This window comes from Piliocolobus tephrosceles, chromosome 2 (genome assembly GCF_002776525.5).
Source record: "Piliocolobus tephrosceles isolate RC106 chromosome 2, ASM277652v3, whole genome shotgun sequence".
Taxonomy (NCBI): Eukaryota; Metazoa; Chordata; class Mammalia; order Primates; family Cercopithecidae; genus Piliocolobus; species Piliocolobus tephrosceles.
Genome location: NC_045435.1, coordinates 43968616 through 43989985, shown reverse-complemented (window position 1 = coordinate 43989985; position 21370 = coordinate 43968616). Strand labels below are relative to the sequence as shown.

Here is a 21370-nt window from a genome sequence, read left to right as displayed (position 1 = left end):
CATGGGCTTTCGAGGGGAGAAGCACCTTCTGTTCCATTTCCCCATGGAGCTCAATAATGTTTGCTGAGTGGAAAGGAGTGGGTGATGTGGCCCTAGAAGGGATTGGGGCAGGGGAGTGAGGTGGGCACTACCACTTAGGGGCACACCTGGCTCTCCAGAACCAGGCATTGGTGGGTGCTGAAGTTCAGGTTAGGGCTTCTGCTGATTCTCGGACAGTGCCACATGCCCAACCCCGGGCCCTTGTCAGGAATCTGTTGCTCTTCCCCAGGCCATGGGGCTCAGACCCCTCAGGAATGAGATGGGAGGCTCATACCAGCCTTCCTGAGGACTTCATGCTGGCCTGGCTTCAGCAGGAGCAGGCTGGGGAAGTACCTGCAGGCAGGACCAGCAGCCAGACAGGGACTTGGGGTAGGAAGTGAGCCTTAGGCTTTTTGTCCTGGCTCTGGAGCTAAGTGACTTTTGGCTGCACTCTATTTCCCTAGGCCTCAGTTTCTTCGCCTGTAAAATGGACCGACTTGTTTCCTCCTGGGCCTCTAGTGGGGTGAAGTGAGAGCACATGTAGGAAGTGGCTGGGACAGTGCCTGCCCCAAGGGAAAAAGAAGAGTAAGCCTTACCACCCATCTCTGAGCATGAGTTCCCTTTGCACAGGGAAGAGCCAGGTGGAGAGATGCCACAGTAAGCGACACCAGGGCCTGCCATCTCGAAGCACGCGTGGCTGCTGGAATGTGGGCTCTGTTTGCTCTCAGGCGAGAGGGGCCACGGCCACAAGTGCAGCCAAATACCTGAGGCACGAGAAGATGGCCTACTGCTTCCCTGGGGCGGCAGGTTTTCTAACATATTTATATTGGCAAGCACCCTGCCTGTCTCAGCATTTCACAGCGCCTGGTTGGTCTGGAGCCTGAGGCCACGTGCTGTGCTCCTGTCCAGGGCTTCCCTGAGCCTGCTCCTGGGGCCAGGAGGTACAGAAGGAGCGCAGGGCAGACTTGGCTACACGTGTCCTGGCAGTCTCAAAACACAGTGCTGAGGTGTGGCTTCTGCAAGGCCAGGCCCACACTTGTCCATCAGGTGGTCTCAGAGGACCATTCTGCTCTGACCCAACTCCCCTTGGAAATCCGTTTCTAAGACAAGGTCTAAGACTACAAGTAAATACTGAGGCTGGAGCCCAGCCAGGAGTAACGACCTCCCAAAGCCCTGGTCAGGCCTGCCCTGGGGCTGCCCTCCCACCTGCCCCTCAAGTTCCTGAGGAAGCACCAGGCCCAGGTGGTAGGGATGGCAGGTTTGGGATGAGGCCCTGTCCAGGACTGGGGAAGAGTGTAAATGTGGCCTACCACTGGGGGCTTGGTGTGGAAACAAAGACTTTTAGGTACATTCTAGGGGAGCAGCCACAAGCCTGCCACTCCCACCCACACAACAGTGGGTCCTTCTGGCTTGGCTACAGGTCAGGTCTGAGGCCAGCCTCATAACCAAGGTAAGACTTCTCCAATCACCAGCTGGGTACTGGAGCTGAGGCTCGGAGGGCTTCGAGTTATGGGGCGCTAGGCTCCTGCTAGAAGGTTCCCACTCTTCCACGGGGTGGCAGGTGCCCTGGCTCAGCAGAGGCCTCTGCATTCTCACGGGACAGCCGGTGCATTCTGCCTCACTGGCAGAGCCCTGCAGTAGCCCCACACGTGGCCCAGCAGCCATTTCACTTTATCACAAATGTGAGCACCAGGCTGACATGACCACCAGAAGGGAACTTTTCCAGGCAAAATGCCTGACACACTTTTCCAGGCAAAATGCCTGACATGCCAGCCAAGCCTTTGACACACATGAAGTTGCACTCAAGCTTTGGGCCTCACTGGCCTTTTGGGGAATAAAATGTGATTTAAAATTAAGAGAACATGACCAAGTACCTTGTAAAAAATTGGCTTTATTTGTCACTTATTCACCTTGTCTCAGTTATGCCATTTTGGCGTCCACAGTGACAGTCCCCTGGAAGCTGGGGTCAGTCCCCACCCACCCACTGTGACCATCACCCACAGGGTGTGAGTATGGGCCTTGCAGGGCCCAGCCGATGGTTACAGGCTGCAGGCAGGACTATGGGGCTCCTCCTGAGGCCTGGCGCCCTCCAGTCCCAGCCCACCAGCTTGGGTACAGCTGCCTGCCTGCCAGAGGCCAAGCATTCCTAAGCATGGGCTGGGGAGGCCCTGCCCCTCTGTAGCAGCAGAGTGGACAGGGCAGTGGGAGAACCATGTGGGTAGGAGGGCATCAGGTCTCAGAGCCTCTCCCCTGCTCAGGACTGGGTCTAGACAAGGCCACGTGTGATAGGGTGGTAAGCCCTGGACCATATGGAGGAGCCTGGGGCCCATCTTGGTTCTGCTGCTGAGTTGCTGGGTGGCTTTGGGCAAGTCCCTTCTTGTCCCTTGGTCACTCTGTTTCCTGGCTAGCACTACCAGCGAGGTCTCCAGACAGAGTGTGCCCCTCTGCCAGGCTGTGGCGGTGGCCCTGTGCTTCGCAGGCTGCCGTGTGCCCACTGTCAGTGTGGAGTCTCCCTGATAGGCTGCATGCACCCCCAGGACCCATTCTTAGGATTGGGGCATCCAGCAAAACATCCTTGGTCCCACCAATGTTTAAAGCCAGCTCAAAACCTCGAGCTCCTCAGGATCTCAGTACCCAACTCTGCTGCCCTTGCTGCCAGGCAGTGCCTGTCCTAAGAGGGGACTCCCTCAAGGACAGAGGGAGGGTGCCCATCCCCAGGACCTAGGCCACCTGTCAGCACAAACAGAACTTATTCCAGATATAAACATGAGTCTTCTTATTTCAAACACTGGAGCAACTGATCAACACCACCACAGCCCACACACCCCGAACCTGACTTCACTACCGACCTTGAGCCTCTGCTGTCCTCTCTCTGCTGACGACACTGGTGATGCAGAAAGGAAGTCGGTGGCGTCTGCTCACTTGTGTGCAGTCCTAAGCATGGTAAGAAAACTGAAAACACAGCTGGGTGATCTTCAGCCCAGAAGGTGTAGTGGCTTGTGAGCACTAAGTCAGTTTCTGTCCATGTCTGATAGCCGCCACAGTGTCTCCTCTTGCTAGGGCAGCCGCAAGGAGACGCGTCCAGTGATGACTGGCAGAATCTAGACAAATGGACATCACTGCAAGGGTCTGTCCCCCTAGCTTGGCCAGGCTCAGTTTGGTAGAGCTGATGACCCAAGTGGACTAAACATGGAGCTAGCAGAAACAGGCAAACTCTAAGTCCAACCAGAAGAGTCAGCTAGAAGAGCCAACAGGTGCACACAGACAAATCCACAGACGGCTGGGAGTGTCTTCTGGGAAAGCCTTCCCTCTCTTTTGGAAGAAGTTCTGTCCTTAAAAAAAATCACTTTTAAAATAAGGGAAAACAATGGTGTCTTAAAGAGAAAAACAGTCCTAAGCCAGATATTCCCACGCCTGATTGTGAAGGAGACATGCCAGCAAGGTCCCACGTCTCCGGGAAATACATGATCTGGTCCCAGCTTCACACCCTACTGCCAAAATGAAACGTAGACATTTCAGTTTTTGTGCTTCCAACCAGAGTGAGAAATTCCCTTTGTGGGGAAACAGGTGAGACTGCTGCAGCCGCATGCGGCACTGAGAAGGTGCAAAGGTTAAAACAAAAGTTACATGGACACTTGGGGACAATCCTATACCATTCCCACTTCTCTGGCAGTTGGCTGAATAAAATTTCACTTTCACAGTTCTTTTTGCCAATGCCAGGATAAAAAGCAAAATTTTAAATTGGAAAATGTCTAGCACGTTACACAGTGGAATGAAAGAATACGAAATTCAAAAACATTATTAAACAAAAGTCCATATGCCGCAGCAGCACGCGCCATGATGAGAGCTCCCCTTCCGAGGCGCTTCTGGAGCAGCTTCCTCAACCCATCCGGGAGACAGGCTCAGAAGAGCAGGGCCCCCATGCTGCCGACCTCGCTCTGCTCCTTAACGAAGATCTCAAAGTACTGGTAGATGATGGTGACCGCGAGCAGGATCCCAGTTCCAGACCCAATGGCGCCCAGGAAGTCAGCCAGGACCGAGAGGGCCCCGATGCACAGCCCACCGAAGGCTGCGGCTGTGGGGATGTACCTGGGGAAGGGGACACAGTCAGCTCCGGGACACCCACAGAACCCCCCTGTGAGCCAGGTGGCCAACAGGCTCACCTGGGACTTTGGGACCTAATGCCTCAAAGGCCCCTCTGCTGTCTCCTTGAAAGTCATCTACTACATCTAGTGCTCCAGGCCAAGGCGCTGCTGTCCAGGTAGCGGCCACACTGGCCATAGTGGCCGGTGACTGTAACTAGACCAAACTGAGATGTCACATGAAATTTTGGAGATATAATTTGAAGACAAGGATGTAAAATATCTCAGCATGGTTTTTCTTAATTAATTATAATGTTGAAATGATACTTTGGATATACTGGGTTAAATATATTAAAATTAATTTCACCTGTTTCTTTTTACTTTTTAAATGTGACTTCTAGAAATTAAAAAAATTACATGTGACTTGAATTATATTTCTACTGCAGAGTGCTGTAAATTCAGCAGCTTAATATTAAGAGAATGAACTAAATTGCCTACCATCCCTGCTAGGGATTAGAAAATGATCTGAAGTTTGCAATTCTGGCTTTTCCTGTGGTTGCTTCCTTTAGGTAAGGCCCATAGGACAACCTGGTCTGCAGCTGATTTTGTGGACAGCTTTTTAGGAATACAGCCATGCTCATTTGTCTGTGTCTGTCTGTGGCTGCTTGTGAGTGACGATGGAAGAGATGAGTGGTTGTAATGGAGACCGTGCAGACTGAAGAGTGCTGTGGCAGCATCTAAGGTCACCTGGACTTCGCCCTTCCTCACCTAACTGCTCCATCCCCAAGGGGACAGCTATATCTGGCACCATCACCTCTGGCCCAAACTCTCGCCACAGCCCAGCAGGTATGTGGCCTCCCCCTCTCCCTCTCTAGCGTGGTTTCGTGTATTAGCACTGACCTTCCTAAGAGACTGCAGGCTCCATCCCTTCTGCCCTGCTTCAAACGTAAATCAACCCCTTCCGTGTCCAGCCACTGCCAGCTTCTCTAGCCTTACTGCCACCTCAGGCCCCAAAATGCGCTCAGACGCCAGGACCTGCCTGCTCTGAGCTCAGACTGACCCTCCTCCAGGGCGCTCTCTTCAGCACCCCACCGGCATGAGCCAGGGTGAGTGAGGGTCCTGCTGCCACTCATAGCTGTTGCTCTCAGAACCCTTACTGCACTGTCTCCCACCCGCCTGGCCACATGCTTCCATCTCCTTACCCAGTGGCTACCTCTGGAGGAAAGGGGCTGTTAAGTGTTTATTTTTACATTTCGAGTGTCCAGTACTTAGCAAGTTCATAAATATTTAACATTTAGTTCTGTCCTGTAACCCAAGGATAAGATTTAGTGACCCAGTAAGTGCTAGGGCCTATCAGGATGCCCTGCGTGGAAAGAAACAACACATGTCCACAGATGGGAGGTTGGGGACCTGGGGCCGCCACTCACCGATTGAGTTCATGGACCATGGAGGTCTCTCGGTGGCCTCTCATCACCATCTGCTGCTCCTTCAGCTGCTTTGCAACCTGCAGGATGCCCACAGGGGAGAAGCTGGAATTGGAGGTTGAAGGGGAAACAGGCATTCCACGTGGTACTAAACAGTACCACTTCCAGCACTGACAATATTCATAGAGAGAACTTTAAAACTGCTGCAAGGAAGTCGTATGACAAAGTCTAACTTTACAGTGTGGATTCAGATTCTCATACCTACAGCTGATCTACTGGCTGAGCTCCATCTGTCAGCCCTTAAAGCTTCTGAACTGCCCCCTAAAGGAGGACGATTTGTCTGCATGTGTCACAGACCACTATTTATGATGAGGTGACAAATCCACACCCCTTATACTAGCCACACTTTCATCACCCTTCTAGAAGGTTTTGCTTCTACTTACATCTTTGGCAGAGGAACCTGAGACCTCAATCCATGTTTTGGAGAAGAATGCACAGGAGCCCAGCATGAACACTATGTATACAACTGCATGGACCGGGTCTTCTAACACAGAGCCAAAAGATTCTGGAGGGGACAGGTAATAGCAAAGGCCACCAACTGGATAAGCACGTGCGGGACCCCCAGAAGACGTGTCCTGGGGAAGAAGAAACCAAATGCATGTGAGTGCTCCTCATTTTACTTTAGCATCAGGGCAAAAATAGTTCTGAGCAGATGAAAGAATGCAATTTTACTCGGTGCCCATGGTACAATTTTCTTACTGAAAAGATAATTTAATGTGCTGAATTTGTAAAAGTTACAATGGAAAATATCTTTGGATGAAATATCTGTTCATGAGCAAGACACACTGACAGAAACCACTCCAACTAGCTGCATTGCTAGCTCATCTTCGAAGAGCCTACTTACCGACCAGGTGCCCAGCAGGCTGACCAGCAAGTTGCCACTGAAGCGAGCTGAGAGCATTTGGGAGATGACATAAAGGTTGGACACCAGGGCGGACTGCAGGATGATGGGGATGTTGGACGTATAGAAGAGCTTGATGGGGTAGGTGTTGTACTGGCCGCGGTAGCGGGCCGACTTGATTGGCAGGTCCACTCGGAAGCCCTGAGAAGCCAAACAGAACCAAATCCCCTTCACTGCCTCATTCCAGCCTGCTGCACAGGAGCACAGTCCAGCCAGGGACTATCCAGTGGGCCACAAGGGAGGAAATCCTGTGTGCTGGTTCTGAGGCTCCCAGTTCTGAGAGCTTGTGCCCATTCCTTACCCACCACTGCACTCCTGCACTTTGGGGGAACATCCAGAAGGGGCCCAGAAAAGCTGGTTTAAAAATACACTGAAGGCTAGCTGGGGTAGCTTACACCTGTAATCCTAGCACTTTGGGAGGCCGAGGTGGGAGAACTGCTTGAGCCCAGAAGTTCGAGACCAGCCTGGGCAAGACAGTGAGACTCTATCTCTACAAAAAATAAACAAAACTAGCCGGGTGTAGTGGTGCACGCCTGTAGTCCCAGCTACTCAGGAGGCTGAGGTGGGACGATCACTTGAGCCTGGGAGGTCTAGGCTGCAGTGAGCGGAGATCACGCCACTGCATTCCAGCCTGAGCAACATGATGAGACCCTGTCTCACACAAAACAAAACATGGAAGTGAGCACGCTGGAATGATCCTTTTTTTTTTTCCCCCAAAAGACAAAGCCTATCACATTACATCCACATCTGTGTGGAATATGGAGAAAAGCCTGGAGGCCACACACCCAAATCCCAACGGCGTTTCTCTCTAGCTGGTGATGTTTCCTGAGCTTTTACACTGGCTCTGAGGCAGGGCCACTACAGCAGTGGCCTCACACCTTGCAACAGTTCCTTACGGTGTTTTTTAATCATAAACAGAAAAGCTAAACTTTTCTAGGAATACAACCTCTCCCTCTGAAACCCTTGGAGAGTAGAAAGGGTTTATTTTTATGAATTCCCAGTACCTATAACAGGGCTCACAATACAGAGGATTTAAAAATTAAATACTTAAAGCTGGGCGCAGTGGCTCCTGTCTGTAATCCCAGCGCTTTGGGATGTGGAGGCAGGCGGATCACGAGGTCAGGAGATCAAAACCATTCTGGCTAACAGGGTGAAACCCTGTCTCTACTAAAAATACAAAAAAATTCAACAGGTTTGGTGGCAGGCACCTGTAGTCCCATCTACTTGGGAGGCTGAGGCAGGAGAATCTCTTGAACCTGGGAGGCAGAGGTCGCAGTGAGTCGAGATCGCGCCACTGCACTCCAGCCTGGGCAACGGAGCAAGACTCCGTCTCAAAAAAAAAATTAAATTCTTAATGATCTGACTGCAAATTCTGGCAAAGCCCCTAACGAGTTAGCTTTTTATTAAGCAGGAATCTGGCTTAGTCTCAGCAGAAGGAATAGGAAAAGCATGTAGCTATAAATACCTTTCACAAACATCAAACTACCTTTTATCTCTGTCCCTTCTTTTTAATAAACACCAAAAATACAAAGTGGACCATCAAAAAATACAAAGATCAATCCAATTACAGGGAAACAACTAGCAGTTCAGGTTTCTTACTCAGAAGCAAGTTTAAAAGATGGAATACTTTTAAAGGTAAGACAGCTCAAGAAGAGAGGCCTTTTCCGAGATGCTGAAGTTACCTATAAATACCATACAAACTTTCTATAAGAGAGCAATGAGGTTTCAGAGCTAGAGTGCTTTTTGCTTCTCTTGAATTAAGAACTTAGAAATATATCTTCTTACCTGTTGATAGGCCCAACCCAAAGGAACATGATTTCACAAATGTTAGAACTGCCTTAATTTTGTTTCGTTAATGGCAGGTCCCATGACTCAATGAACGTGCTTGTCCAGCTCATCTGGAAACCTGGTGCCTTCAAATACCATCTCATTGTTTCAATACAATATGATGACAGTGCACCCCACAGAGTGGGGGACTGCACACAAGGCATTCTGACACTTAAATCCAGACCACGGAAACTCCCTGGGGTTGGATCTGGACGCACCTGGAAATAGATGACCACTGCAAAGACAAAGATGGTGGCGATGAGATTCATGAGGTTAGGGAGATTCTGGCGGTAGAACGCCTCCCGAAGGGCTCGGACCTTGTCTGTGCGTGTGGCCAGCAGATGGAAAAGTGCAATGATAGCACCTTCAAATTCCATTCCTGTTGGCAAAGGAGGACACAAATGTGAAGGAACAAACAGGCAACTCAATTTGCTTCTAGGCTTCTTAGCAGAGAAAAATAAAAAGAGGAAAACAAACTTAAGTTATTAGACACATGGTGCCCATAGCCACAGGGATACAGCATGTGTTCTACTCATCCCTCACTTCTCTTCTGTAGAGAATTCAAACTACAGAAACGGGCTATTCTGTTTTGTTTTTTTTTTGACAGGGTCTCTCTCTGTTGCCTTCGCTGGAGTGCAGTGGTGTGGCAGCACCTCACTGCAGCCTCAACCTCCTCCTCCTCCTGGGCTCAAGTGATCCTCCTATCTCAGCCTTCCGAATAGCTGGGACTACAGACGTGCTACCACACCTGGCTAATTTTTTATTTTTGTACAGTTGGGGTCTCACTATGTTACCCAGTCTGGTCTTGAACTCCTGACCTCAAGCGATCCTCCTGCCTCACCCACTCAAAGTGTTGGGATTACAGGTGTGAGCCACAGCACCCAACCACTATTCCACTTTTTAAAATTAACTAGTCTCATTTCTTAGGCACATGAGTCAGTGGCCACCAGAGGTGTGGAATAATAATAATTTACAAAAATAAAAGTAGACTCTGCTGAACTCTAGCTGGAAGGGGTCACCCACTGAAGAGGGGACTCAGAGCCGGCAAATCTACTTTCCTGGAGAATCCTGAGAAGCACAAGTACCCATTCAACAGCTCTGAAGTGCAGGCTGCCCCTGGCTGGTGAGTGGGGAAGCTCCAGCTCTCTGCTCCTCACACCAAGGGTACAAGTACAGAGGATGTGCTTGCGTCCACCATGTGGCCCCATCCAAATCACACCGTGCCAGGAGACACTCCTGAGGGAGGCAGGCCTAGGGGTGGAGTGAGCTTACTGAGGGACTGAGGGAAACGGGAAGGGGACCCAATCTGAGAACAAGACAACAGAGTAACAAGTGAGAGGAAGGCGGGGAGTGTGGTGCATTATTAAGGCCTAAGTTTTAGACATTAGCAAGAAATTTACTTAAGTTAAAAAACTAAAAAGTGAAAGAAAGAAACAAGTGGTAACCTCTGCCGTTCCAGGACAGCGTAACCATCCCATAATGGAAGCCTGGCAACTCACAGTGCTTCTACTGGCAGGAAGCTGGCATTACTTCCAGAAACAGGGTCTCTGTGGGCAATGTGGTGTCATGGTATCGGTACTCTGAGGAGCACTTTTTAAAAAGTCAAATAGGAGTCAGGCACGGTGGCTCACGCCTGCAATCCCAGCACTTTGGGAGGCTGAGGTGGGCGGATCATAAGGTCAGGAGTTCAAGACCAGCCTGGCCAAGATGGTGAAACCCCGTCTGTACTAAAAATACAAAAACATTAGCCGAGCATGGTGGCGGGCGCCATACTCAGGAGGCTGAGGCAGAGAGCTGCTTGAACCCGGGAGGCGGAGGTTGCAGTGAGCTGAGATGGCACCACTGCACTTGAGCCTGGACGACAGAACAAGATTCCATCTCAACAACAAAAAAAGTCAAATAGGGACTATATCTGATGGCCACTTTGGAGTAAAATTTATTTTACATGACGGATTAAATAGGAAAACTGACACTGAAGGCCAGACCATACTTAGAGGACCCATCTAGTACTGTGGAACTTATCAAATGTGTCCATTCCCTTGTGCTGAACAGTGAAATAGAGTAAAATGTAAGAAATGAAGACATCCCACAAAAAGGAAAGCTTCTATTCAACCAAAATAGCTTGGTAGCTGAGGGAATGGGAAGAGTAACCAAATTGATGGCATGTCGGGTTTTCCTTTTAAAAGCACATTAAATAAAAACTTGAGAAGGGATCACTTTACCCCAAAGCTAATAATTCTGTCCTCTGGACCTAGACCTGGATGGTGAGCCTAGAGAGGTGGCCCAAATCTGTAGTTCAGTTCATGAGCCATTCAGACCCCCAAGTGTCTGACACTGAGTTTGGGTGCTGCAGATGTGACATCTCCAGATTGTGTCTCTGGATGCTGTCAGGAGTAGGTTCTGCTCCTTGATTTTCCTTTCATAGAACAAATTTTCCAAGTTTCACTTTTACTCCTCCCATGACTAAAAAGCAAATGAATCTAGGAAAAGGTGAAACTAAAGAACTCAAAAGCACTGTCCTCAAGTTTCTAACACATGCTAGCTGGGACCACCTGCCACATCTTCCTGGACCATTCAGAGATGACATGTCAGGCAGACCAGCTAACCAACGTGACCACTGACCTCCTCTGCTGTGGCTTCTGTGAAAGAGACACCATGTCCTGACTGGCCATCATGTCCTCATCGCACCCTGTGGTGGTCTTTCGTCAGTTCCCATCCTTTCCACCTTTTGGTCCTGTGTGACAAGGCTGGCCTGTTTCTCCACGGTATCGAATTTGGGACTAATTCCCAGTTCTGGATTGTTCTTGCTGCCCAGGGAAGCAGCAGTGATTACTCTGCCTATAGAATCTCATTCAACAGCCTCCCCCATCCCAAGCCAAGCTGTAACGTCTCCAGGCACAGCTGCAAAGCTGCTGTCCCAGCTGTGCCCTCTGTGTGGCTCTCCCTGCCCCTCCTCACGAGGCTCTCCCTCCAGCACCACTCACTGCCCACATGCAGGCCATGGGGCACAGCCCTTCCTGAATGCATCTCATGTCAGCCAGGTCCCAAACATGAGCAACTGACATTTAGACACATTGACTTCAAGGCCAGACAAACCCACCTTTGCTTCTTAGTTTTCCGCCACCTTGAAAGTGCCTCTCTGGTCCCCTCTCTTACTTGCTTCCTCCAAATGCCCTGACACAATGCTCTCCTGTAGGATGGCTTGGTTGGGGCTGGATTACTGCTGTACACACCTAGCTGCTCTCTCTGCCTTTCAGTGCAGAGCAAATCACTCGTTCCAAACTCTGGCTCCCATCACTCAATACCCTGCTGCAGAATGTAACATGAGCCTCTGGCGGCTACTACTGGGCTGCTAAGCCACTAGGGCCTTCCCCTCTGACTTTACTTCCTTCCCACTCAGGCACTCCCCAAAGGCCAGTCACCATGATGGTCTTGTCAAATACCTGAACTCCTACAATGCCTTCCCTCTCCTGCCTTTTCACATCCTGGCAAACTTTGCCTTCCAGACCTGCTTCTCCCAATTTACCTTGGATTTCCTAAAATTATACAAAGTACCTAAGGAAGCATCAAATGTCATCTTGCCCACTCTTCTCTATGGCTCCCTACTTCAAGCTCCACTATCCTTTGTAACTTGTTAGGCACATGCAGCCTTCACTTGTCTGGGGACCAGTTTTCCATCTCATTAATGAGATAATATGGTCTCTGGAGGCCAAGGACTCTGTTTCCAACATTCAATTAAAAGAAAACTCTCAAATAACGCATGATTATTTCTCCTGGAATGCTCCTCAGTGAAGAAGATATTTAGTGTCAAAAATGTTTATTTCCTTTCCCTAAAAAGTCACACTCTCTAAGGCTTCCCTTGTATGTTTTGACCTTTTTATTAAAAACATGCTCTGTTACAAGATTTCCGTGGCACTTAGTGGATGTAGCACAGCATGCTAATATTTGATATGCATCTACCAGGAGCCAGGCATCACGTAATTTCATGCTGCTTCTCATTTCATCCTGGTAACCAAGATTCAGTGGTGAGGGAATCTGCCCAAAGCCACCTATGTACAACTAACAGGAACAGCCAGGATTTGAACGCAGGTGCTAAGCTCCAAGTTCAGGCCTTTTCAGAAAGCTGCCCCTTGCATGACCAAGTGCTTTGCTTTAGGAATTTCATTTTTAGAAATTTATTCACTGAGAGCAGCTGCCAAAATATACAAAGATGAACATATGAGGACGTTCACTGTTTCAATGTTAACAATAAAAAAACCGGGAAATGACTTAACATTGCTTTATTGTTGCAATATAAGGTTATACTGTGCTAAGAAAAATGAGGCAGGATTGTGTATTCTGACATGCCGAACATCCAGGAGATATTTTTATATGAAAAGTGCAAGTTAAGTATCATTATAATTATAAGCCTATTTGTGTTTTTAAAACTTTGCAGTTTTAAAAACTTTTCTGATTTTAAAAATCAGAAGAGATAAACCTAAAACTGACATAATTTTTCTGTGGAACGGGGGGATTTTTGTCTTCTGCTTTGCATTGCTTAATAGTTTTTGCTGAAGGCTGTCGCCACTAGAGGAGCACAGGGCCCTTACCTCGGCCAGTGTTGACAGTGGTGGGGCTGAATGCCTTCCATACGATGGTTTCACAGATGTTAGTTGCAATGAAGAGGGAGATACCAGAACCAAGGCCATATCCTTTTTGCAGGAGTTCATCCAAAAGTAGGACAATTAAGCCAGCAACAAAGAGCTGTAAAAATTTAAAAATACAAGACTATGTGTTACTGCTCCCCATGGACATGGTTCCATCCTTCAGTAATTGGGTTCTCTGATATAAATGCTGAAGACAGAGTGAGATCACATCCTCAGTCCCAGACAGTGGTCAGTAAAGCCTTTCTCTGCTGAATTCAGAGGGCTAACCCAGAGTCTTAGGCTTCTGCTTCCTTTCAGTAGGAGTTCCTTTTAGGTGTGGTTGATATTCGTTATGTGAGAACTGTAGGTAAGTGTGAGGGGCTACTCAGAGGGAGATGTTAGCATAACAATTACCTGAATGGTGATTAGCAGGCAAATTCCAGCACCCATTTCAGAAGGGTCCCCATACATCCCGGTCATCACATACACGATAGACTGGCCGATAGTAATGATCATACCAAATACTAGAATTGAAAGAAAGAAGTGTTTTCCAAGTGGGTCACTACACAGAGCAAAAGAAACAGGTCAGAAACACCCACTCAACGCCAGGCACAGGGGAGAACAAAGATGAAGAGCAGTGATACTACCTCCAAGGGGCTCGACTGAGAACATGCTAAAACCATCACATCAGCAAAGTACATGATGAATCAAAAGCCTTTTAACAAAAGCACACTTGTTCTTTAGTTTCACCTTTTCCTAGATTCACTTGCTTTTTAATCATGGGAGGAGTAAAAGTGATACTTGGAAAATTTGTTCTATTCAAAGAAAATCAGGAATCAGAACCTACTCCTGACACCATTCGGAGACAATCTGGAGACGTCACACCTGCAGCACCCAAACTCAATGTCAGGCACTTGGGGTCTGGATGGCTCATGAGCTGAACTACAGATTTGGCCACCTCTCTAGGCTCACCATCCAGATCTGGGTCCAGAGGACAGAATTATTAGCTTTTGGGTAAAGTGATCCCTTCTCAAGTTTTTATTTAAAGTGCTTTTAAAAGGAAAACCCCACATACCATCAATTTGGTTACTCTTCCCATTCCCTTAGCTTCCAAGCTATTTCGGTCTAAGAGAAGCTTTCCTTCTTTTTTTTTTTTTTCTTTTTGAGACAGAGTCTCTCTCTGTTGCCCAAGTAGGCTGGAGAGCAGTGGCGCGATCTCGGCTCACTGCAACTTCCACCTCCCAGGTTCAAGCGATTCTCCTGCCTCAGCCTCTGGAGTAGCTAGGATTACAGCATGTGCCACCACACCCGGCTAAGTTTTTGTATTTTTAGTGGAGACAGGGTTTCACCATGTTAGCCAGGATGGTCTCCATCTCCTGACCTCGTGATCTGCTCGCCTCGGCCTCCCAAAGTGCTGGGATTACAGGCGTGAGCCACCGCGCCTGGTGAGTTAAATTTTTTTATAAAACACTTGCCAAATAACTACTATGTGCCAGGCATTGTGACAGTGATTATTTAATCCATACGACAGCTCTGAAGTAGCCATTATTTCCTTCTAAGTAATAATGAAATGGTGGCCAAGGGTGCTAAGACCTCCAAGCTCTGATCCTTCCACTCCATTACACGGCCTCAGGGGCACTCCAGACACTCTCCCCTGCCTTGCCCGGCCCATCCCCAGCACCTAGCACCTCTGCTCTCCCAGAAGTGCTCATGCTAACACAGGCCATGGAGCTTCTACAGGGTTGGCAGGCCAAGGAGGTTGCAGCACAAAAGAAAAAACTGTTTGGGCGGGGCATGGTGGCTCACGCCTATAATCCCAGCACTTTGGGAGGCCGAGGCAGGTGGATCACGAGATCAGGAGTTCAAGACCAGCATGGCCAATGTAGTGAAACCCCATCTCTACTAAAAACACAAAAATTAGCCAGGTGTAGTGGCACACACCTGTAATCCCAGTTACTCAGGAAGCTGAGGTAGGAGAATTGTTTGAACGTGGGAGGCGAAGGCTGCAGTGAGCCAAGATTGCATCACTGCACTCCAGCCTGAGCAACAGAGTTAGACTCTATCTGCCGTCCCCCCCCCCCAAAAAAAGAAAACCTGTTTGATGCCATTATAGCAAATACAAATTCTCCAACTATAGACATCAGATTATTCACAATCTTTCTTACACTTTTGGGCCCCGTTGAAGAGAGCTCGGTCTTTTGGGGTGTCACCAACTTCAATTATCTTGGCGCCAGCCAAGAGTTGCATTATAAGGCCGGACGTGACAATGGGAGAGATCCCCAGCTCCATCAATGTGCCTTGAGGAAACGGAGAAGCAAAACAGTCAATATTAGCTTGGAAACATAGTACATTATTTTAAAAATGAATGAGCAAAATTTGACTGGGTACCCCTTATATGAAACTAATGTGTTTCAGTTTCCTAGCTGCATTTAATTTAGAGAACCCCAAAATATCAACGATTAGTGTATAATTCAATTTATTCTGTTCAGCCTGCGAGGCAACATCTTATTCTGTTTAGGAAGTCACATGGTGTCTAAACAGATTGCTGCATTTAAATTCACCATAAACAGATTCATTCTGGTTTTAGAGATAAGAAACGTTTGTCTCTTCATCAGTTAATAAAAAAAGGATAACATTCAAATAATTCCCAGAGTCTGGAAAGGGAGCCTGTACAATTGTATCTAGTTGTGAATAAGCCTCTACTTCCCATTATGTTAAAATGAGCTATACGTCCAACTGATTTGGAATTTAATTCAACTATGTTTTTAAAATAAGTTAATCAAATGCAATATCAACATACATATTCAGAATCCTCCCCAGTCCCATAGGTAACTGGTTAGAGGATACAAAACACTGTTACATATTTTTTGACAATATATGTAACCTATAGATATGAAAAAAATACAGCTGAAAAACAAATTATATATTCTGAAGAATGTTATCAATGGAAATGTCATCATTTCAGGTATTCAAAAAGTATTCTAGTTGTTTTTCCATGTTTTTATTCTTTCTATAGCATAGACTTATCTTGTCAATACAGGTTTTGTACTGCATTCAAATACGATTCCAAATATGATGGTATGCCTTGGTGCTGAACTCAGCATTTAATAAGGCTACTCAACACAGCATAGTAACATTCTTCACTCTATTTTCCAAGTCACTCTCTAAGTTCCATATAAAGCCAAAGCCTATAATTTAACTAAGTGAAGCTAAGTAAGCCCACACTCTACAGAGAAAAGACAGAGCCAGAGTCCTACCTCTGTTAGAGGCTAGAATCACTCTCATCCAATAGAAAGGGTCAGCTGAATCTGAAGACATGATCCCAAACAGGGGAATCTGGGAATAGGCAAAGAGCAAAACAGTCAGCACACCTGTTTCCAGCTACTTTTATCCCCCTCCCCAATACGAAATACAAGCCTTAGCTTACCTGGCAGCACACTAAGAAGATAAAGAGGGTGATAGCGGTCCACAGCACTTTCTCTTTAAACTGAATCTAGAGTAGAAGCGAATGAATTAAAGCAGGGAGTTACTTTCAAAAGCAAATTAATAAAAATGGACTCCAATCAGACCCCTTTCTCTAAAAATGGACTCCATCTGTTCAGCAGAGAAGTTGAACCATGTACCAAACATAAGTACCATGTACTGCGTAACTTCCACTGCACAGAGCACAATGCAAGGGCCTACAGGCATCACCCTAGCTCACCTCACACCACAGAGAGTTATCTTTATTTTACAACTCAGTCTTAGAAGACTAAATAATTTGTCCCAAACCCCAATGCTAAAAAGTGAGTTTGAATCCCAAACTGTGCTTTTAACCATTAGCATTAACAGTTAAGACGCAAGATCGAAGAATGTCACAATAGAACATGACTTGTAAAACACACGAGCGACCACTTTTCATTTGAGTGTAAGTCACAAAACCTTGTTATTCTGAAGTCAAGTAATTTGGAATTGCTCAATAGTGTATTTTCTATGAATTAAGGGTAAAATAGTGTAATAAACAATATTGGGGAAGGGCAGGAGAGTTGCACGTTTTACCTATTAGTAACATATGTTAAGGATTTTCACATCTTCTCAGGTACATAGGTTGCACAGGTGACAAGAATCGCTGTAAAGATGACTATTAAGTATCATAAGAAAGGTTTAGACCTCCCACCCAAAGCCTCTGTCACTAAAGAGTAGAGTGGGAACTATTCCAGGTTTTCTGCCTCTGAAACTGAGTGTCTTCACTAGTGTCTGCTGCCTACACTAGACTAATGGCTTTAGAGGGTTTAACAAATATGAATTATTGTACAGATGGAAGATTCTGAGGTTGAAATACCTTGTGAGAGACTGACAGTATTAAGTGAACAAAACTGTGTTCTTTAAAAACACTTCTAGGCAGGCACTGAGTCAGCATTCCCGGCCCTCTGGCCAGAACAGGAGTCACAGTCCTCTAACTATACATGCAGGCAAAGTAGGACACAGTCATACAGCCACACAAGGGTGGTGTGAATTAGTGTTCAGATACTTCATCCAAAGGTGAGGGCATTCACAGGACTCTTCTACTCTTGAGAATGCTCCTGTTCCCACCTATCATCCCACCACACTAAGAAATTAGAAAGTGGCCGAGAAAAGGCAACGCCATTTCAGACTAACCTGTCTGAAATGAATCTTGACGGGAAACAAAGAGCAGACAATTTTTTCAAGACTTTTTAATCACCAAGTCCCCTCTCCTGGTTACAATCAAATTTAACATCAAAACCCCAAAAGCTCTTTTTCCAAGTCCTGTCTCCTCTGCCTCTCAGTAGCTCCTAAATCCATTCTTGCTCAGTACCACAGTTCATCCCCTGATGTGAAAAGCCTCTAAACCAACTCTAGTCCTCTCCCTTCCTTCCAAAGTGACATTCTCATGTCTGGCCCTTGTTATTCATCTCCTATTGTTCCCCACCTTCCATTATGTTCTATCAACAGGAACTACATCTAACAACCTCTCATCCAAACATGCTACACTCTTGTCACCAATGCCTTTGGTGACAAGGCATATACTCCTTTTACTTGGAATTCCTTTCTATCCCTTCAAGGAGACTTCTATTTGTCCTTCAAAACCACCGTAAGACATCATGTCTTCCAGAGTTAATCCCTTCCTGAGCCACTGCTATACCTTGCACACATTTCCCTTGTTCCATCTACCACACTGAGTTACAAGGCCAATGTCACATAGCTACTAAGGAGCGATGTAAAGAGTGGGACCTAGGCTTGCCTGCCTCCAGAGCCATACCCCTCCACTACATTGGAATTGAGGGGTAAAGTTTTACAAATTCGTCCATTAAAAGAAGCACATGGGCATTTCTATGAAACTATTTTAAGTAAAAAATGAAAGTGGATTCCAAGAACCCAAGTGTCCATGTGAATGCTTTAACAACAGTTTGAAAAATAATGTGAGGACACAAACATTTTATTCCCCACTCTCTAACCGAGGAACCTAACGAAACTTTTTTTCGTTATTTGATAGCTGCACTTATACTGGCAACACTCACTCCACACAATTTCGGATTCAACACAGTTCTACATTTAATCTTTCCTTGTTTTAATACACTCGCTATGAAAAGCAGCAGACTTCACAAAAGAATAGCCTTTATTCTCGCTATTGTGACAGCCTACATAAAAGGTACAAACTCATTTGTAAACACTAAAGTGACAGCCCTTCCCTTTAACAGATTGATACAGAGGGCATCTCCTGGAAAAAAAAAAACAACCCATGACCTGCTCCCGTTGGAAGTGAAAAAGGGAGGGTAACTCAATCTGCTATCCTAACTGAGGCCTTATTCATTCACAGCTCGGATCCATTTTTGGGACAGGGCAACCGGAGGCTTTGTTCTCGGAGCAACTTCCACCAAAGATGCTCCAAATACAGCACGATGACTTCGGTGGAAATTTCCACACAACCAGGTCACCTTTCGACAGCTCTCCGGAATAACAGAGCACGACTACACTCCAACCCAAGAGAAGGGAGAGCTTCCATTGCCGTGCTGAAGCCATTTTTAAGCATACTGTAAACTTCCAGAGTCCAGACAGTTTCCTGAAACCTTCTTTGTTGGCAATTTGGGGTACTTACCTTCCTCTCCGGCTTCTGAATTTCCGGCAGGATGACACAGAAGGGTTTGATGACTTCCAGAAATTTGACTTTGATGGGAGAAACAAAACAGGAAGAGTTAGAACACAGAGAAGTAACCGTCCGCGCTACCCAGGGAAGCCTTCTGCCCAGGACGAGTGAGAGCAGGGGCCAGGGGAGCCGGCCGCACCCGGGACTCGTGGGGATACTCGAGAAGGGTCGGGGACACCGGCCGCGTTCTGCAGGGGGCCGGGCAGGGCTGGCCGGCGGGCGCTCGACCGCACGGGTGAGGGGAAAGGGGATCTGATCCGTCCCGGCCTCGGTAGAGCTGCCCCTGCAGGACTCACTTGCCATGGCGGCGGCTGCTCGGGCTCCGAGTCCCGCTTCGGCTCCGCTCTGCTCCGTGTGACGCGACGCTGCCCGCGGCCCAGTCTGTTCCACCTCACAACACCTCCGCCGAGAGACACGTCAGTGCTAGCCCGGCGGCGAGCGGCACGGCGAGGCGCGGGGCGGGGCCGGGGCCGGGGCAGGGCCTCGGGTCGCTTCCGCTTCCTGCCACGCGCGTCCGCCGGCCGCCGCGCCTCGCCGCGGCGCGCCGCTTACGCCGAGACCACAAGCCCCGGCATGCAGCGGGCTCCTTCCTGTCGCGAAGGAGCGTGGCGCGCGGGGCACGCCGGGACTGGCGGTGTGCGGCTGCGCAGACTTGGTAACGCGAGAGCGCGTGGTGAGAGTGTGTCACGTCTCTGGAGACGGGGACGGTGCGGTCCCACGAACAAACTGAGGCAGGCGCGAAGCGTCGTGTGCGCGCGTGGCCTTGAGGGCAGGCGGAGACCCTGGTGGCTCCCATACGCGTAACAGCACTCACTGCTCTTTGACGTTAGTGAATACAACGTAAGCTCCCTGGAGCAGGGACCTTGTCCCAGCGTCGACCGCGGCGCCCGTCACCTCGTAGGTCGCAATCGTTACCTGCTGAGTAGGGCGCGGGCTGGTGGGGCTTACCGAGCACCCTTGCTGGTTGAGTCATTAAGCAAACCCGGAGGCCTGTCGTGGGTGTGGGATCCCTTCCATCTGAGAACGAATGGGATGAGTTTCTGAAGAGACTTGGCCCGAGAAGGGCCGAGGCAGCTCGGGAAGTAGTCAGCCTCACGGAAGAATTCAGGAAGGACTCCTGGGAGAGTACCTTTGTGCTGAGCCTTGATGGATTCTGGCAAGAAGGAATGAGGGAAGAGGGTGTTCCAGGTTGGGGAGACTGTTGTGGACGAGGCATGGCGGTGTGATTGCCCAGAATGAGTGGGGAAGGGGGATAACGGGTAGGGCAAGGGATGCTGGGGCTGGGGGTTGGAAGTTACTTTCAGGCATCTGTAGTCGGTAGGTATGATGTCATCTAAGAGAAATAGACTTCATGCTGTGAGCATTTAGCCGGGAGAAGGAGGGCATGCTTTGTGGGATCAGGCAAGGTTTCATGGAGCTAAACCTTGACCAGGACAGATAGAGTTGGAGGTACGTATGTGGCAAGATGCTTTTTTGCTTTTAATTTAGGTGTCAACTATTTGGATTTTTCCATTCTCTCCCATTTCTAGCAGATAACCAGGTTTTGTAAATCCTTGTCTCAGAAAGTTGTACAGGACAGGAACTCTTTTTTGGAATACAAAAACCCACTGGTGGAAAAATCAAAGGACTGCTGGAAACAGGCTGATAACTTTAGTGAAGTGGTCTAGGTGTCACATCACTTGATATCCATCCCCCACCCAGAAGGGGAAAAAGAAGACATTGACTGTTTATTCAGAGTCTGAAATGCAACCCATCTTCACTTCCAGGACCCACTGATGATCTCTTCTGGAGTTTTGGTCTGAAGCTAAAACTGGCAGCCCCTGGACTAAGTTCAGCATATAGACTAGATTCGATATTTAGCCATTATGCACCCTGCACCATATTGATGGTTACAATGTTGAAATATTCAAGGGTAAATAATATGGTATGAAGGGGTGGCCTGCCCCTCCACACCTGTGGGTGCTTCTCGTTAGGTGGAACGAGAAACTTGAGAAAAGAAATAAAGACACAGAGACAAAGTATAGAGAAAGAAAAGCGGGGCCCAGGGGACCAGTGCTGTGCTTACAGAGGACCCACACTGGCACCGGTCTCTGAGTTTCCTCAGCATTTATTGCTCAAAAGATAAGGGAGTAAATCAGCAGTAAGACATACAGATACACGGAGATGTTTCATTTGCCCAGGGACAGGCAGGAGACATGTTTTTCTTTTACTGAGATTTAAGAGAATGGTACTGACCTTCAACCACAAGCAGGCTTTAAGCATTTGCCTAACAAAGCACATTCCTTATA

General features: G+C 47.9%; 1 protein-coding gene across 1 annotated transcript; it reads right to left on the bottom strand.

The window, feature by feature from the left end:
- Positions 1 to 1889: 1889 nt before the first annotated feature.
- On the bottom strand, positions 1890 to 19684 carry SEC61A1 (SEC61 translocon subunit alpha 1). Its single transcript, XM_023215619.2, has 12 exons — positions 19379 to 19684; positions 19035 to 19102; positions 16365 to 16430; positions 16195 to 16273; positions 15103 to 15234; positions 13352 to 13461; positions 12902 to 13055; positions 8531 to 8691; positions 6429 to 6626; positions 5968 to 6159; positions 5528 to 5604; positions 1890 to 4107 (listed from the first exon to the last, which is right to left on the bottom strand). The coding sequence occupies exons 1-12, from the start codon at positions 19383 to 19385 to the stop codon at positions 3921 to 3923; spliced, it is 1431 nt and encodes a 476-aa protein (XP_023071387.1). The 5' UTR covers positions 19386 to 19684; the 3' UTR covers positions 1890 to 3920.
- Positions 19685 to 21370: the final 1686 nt, after the last annotated feature.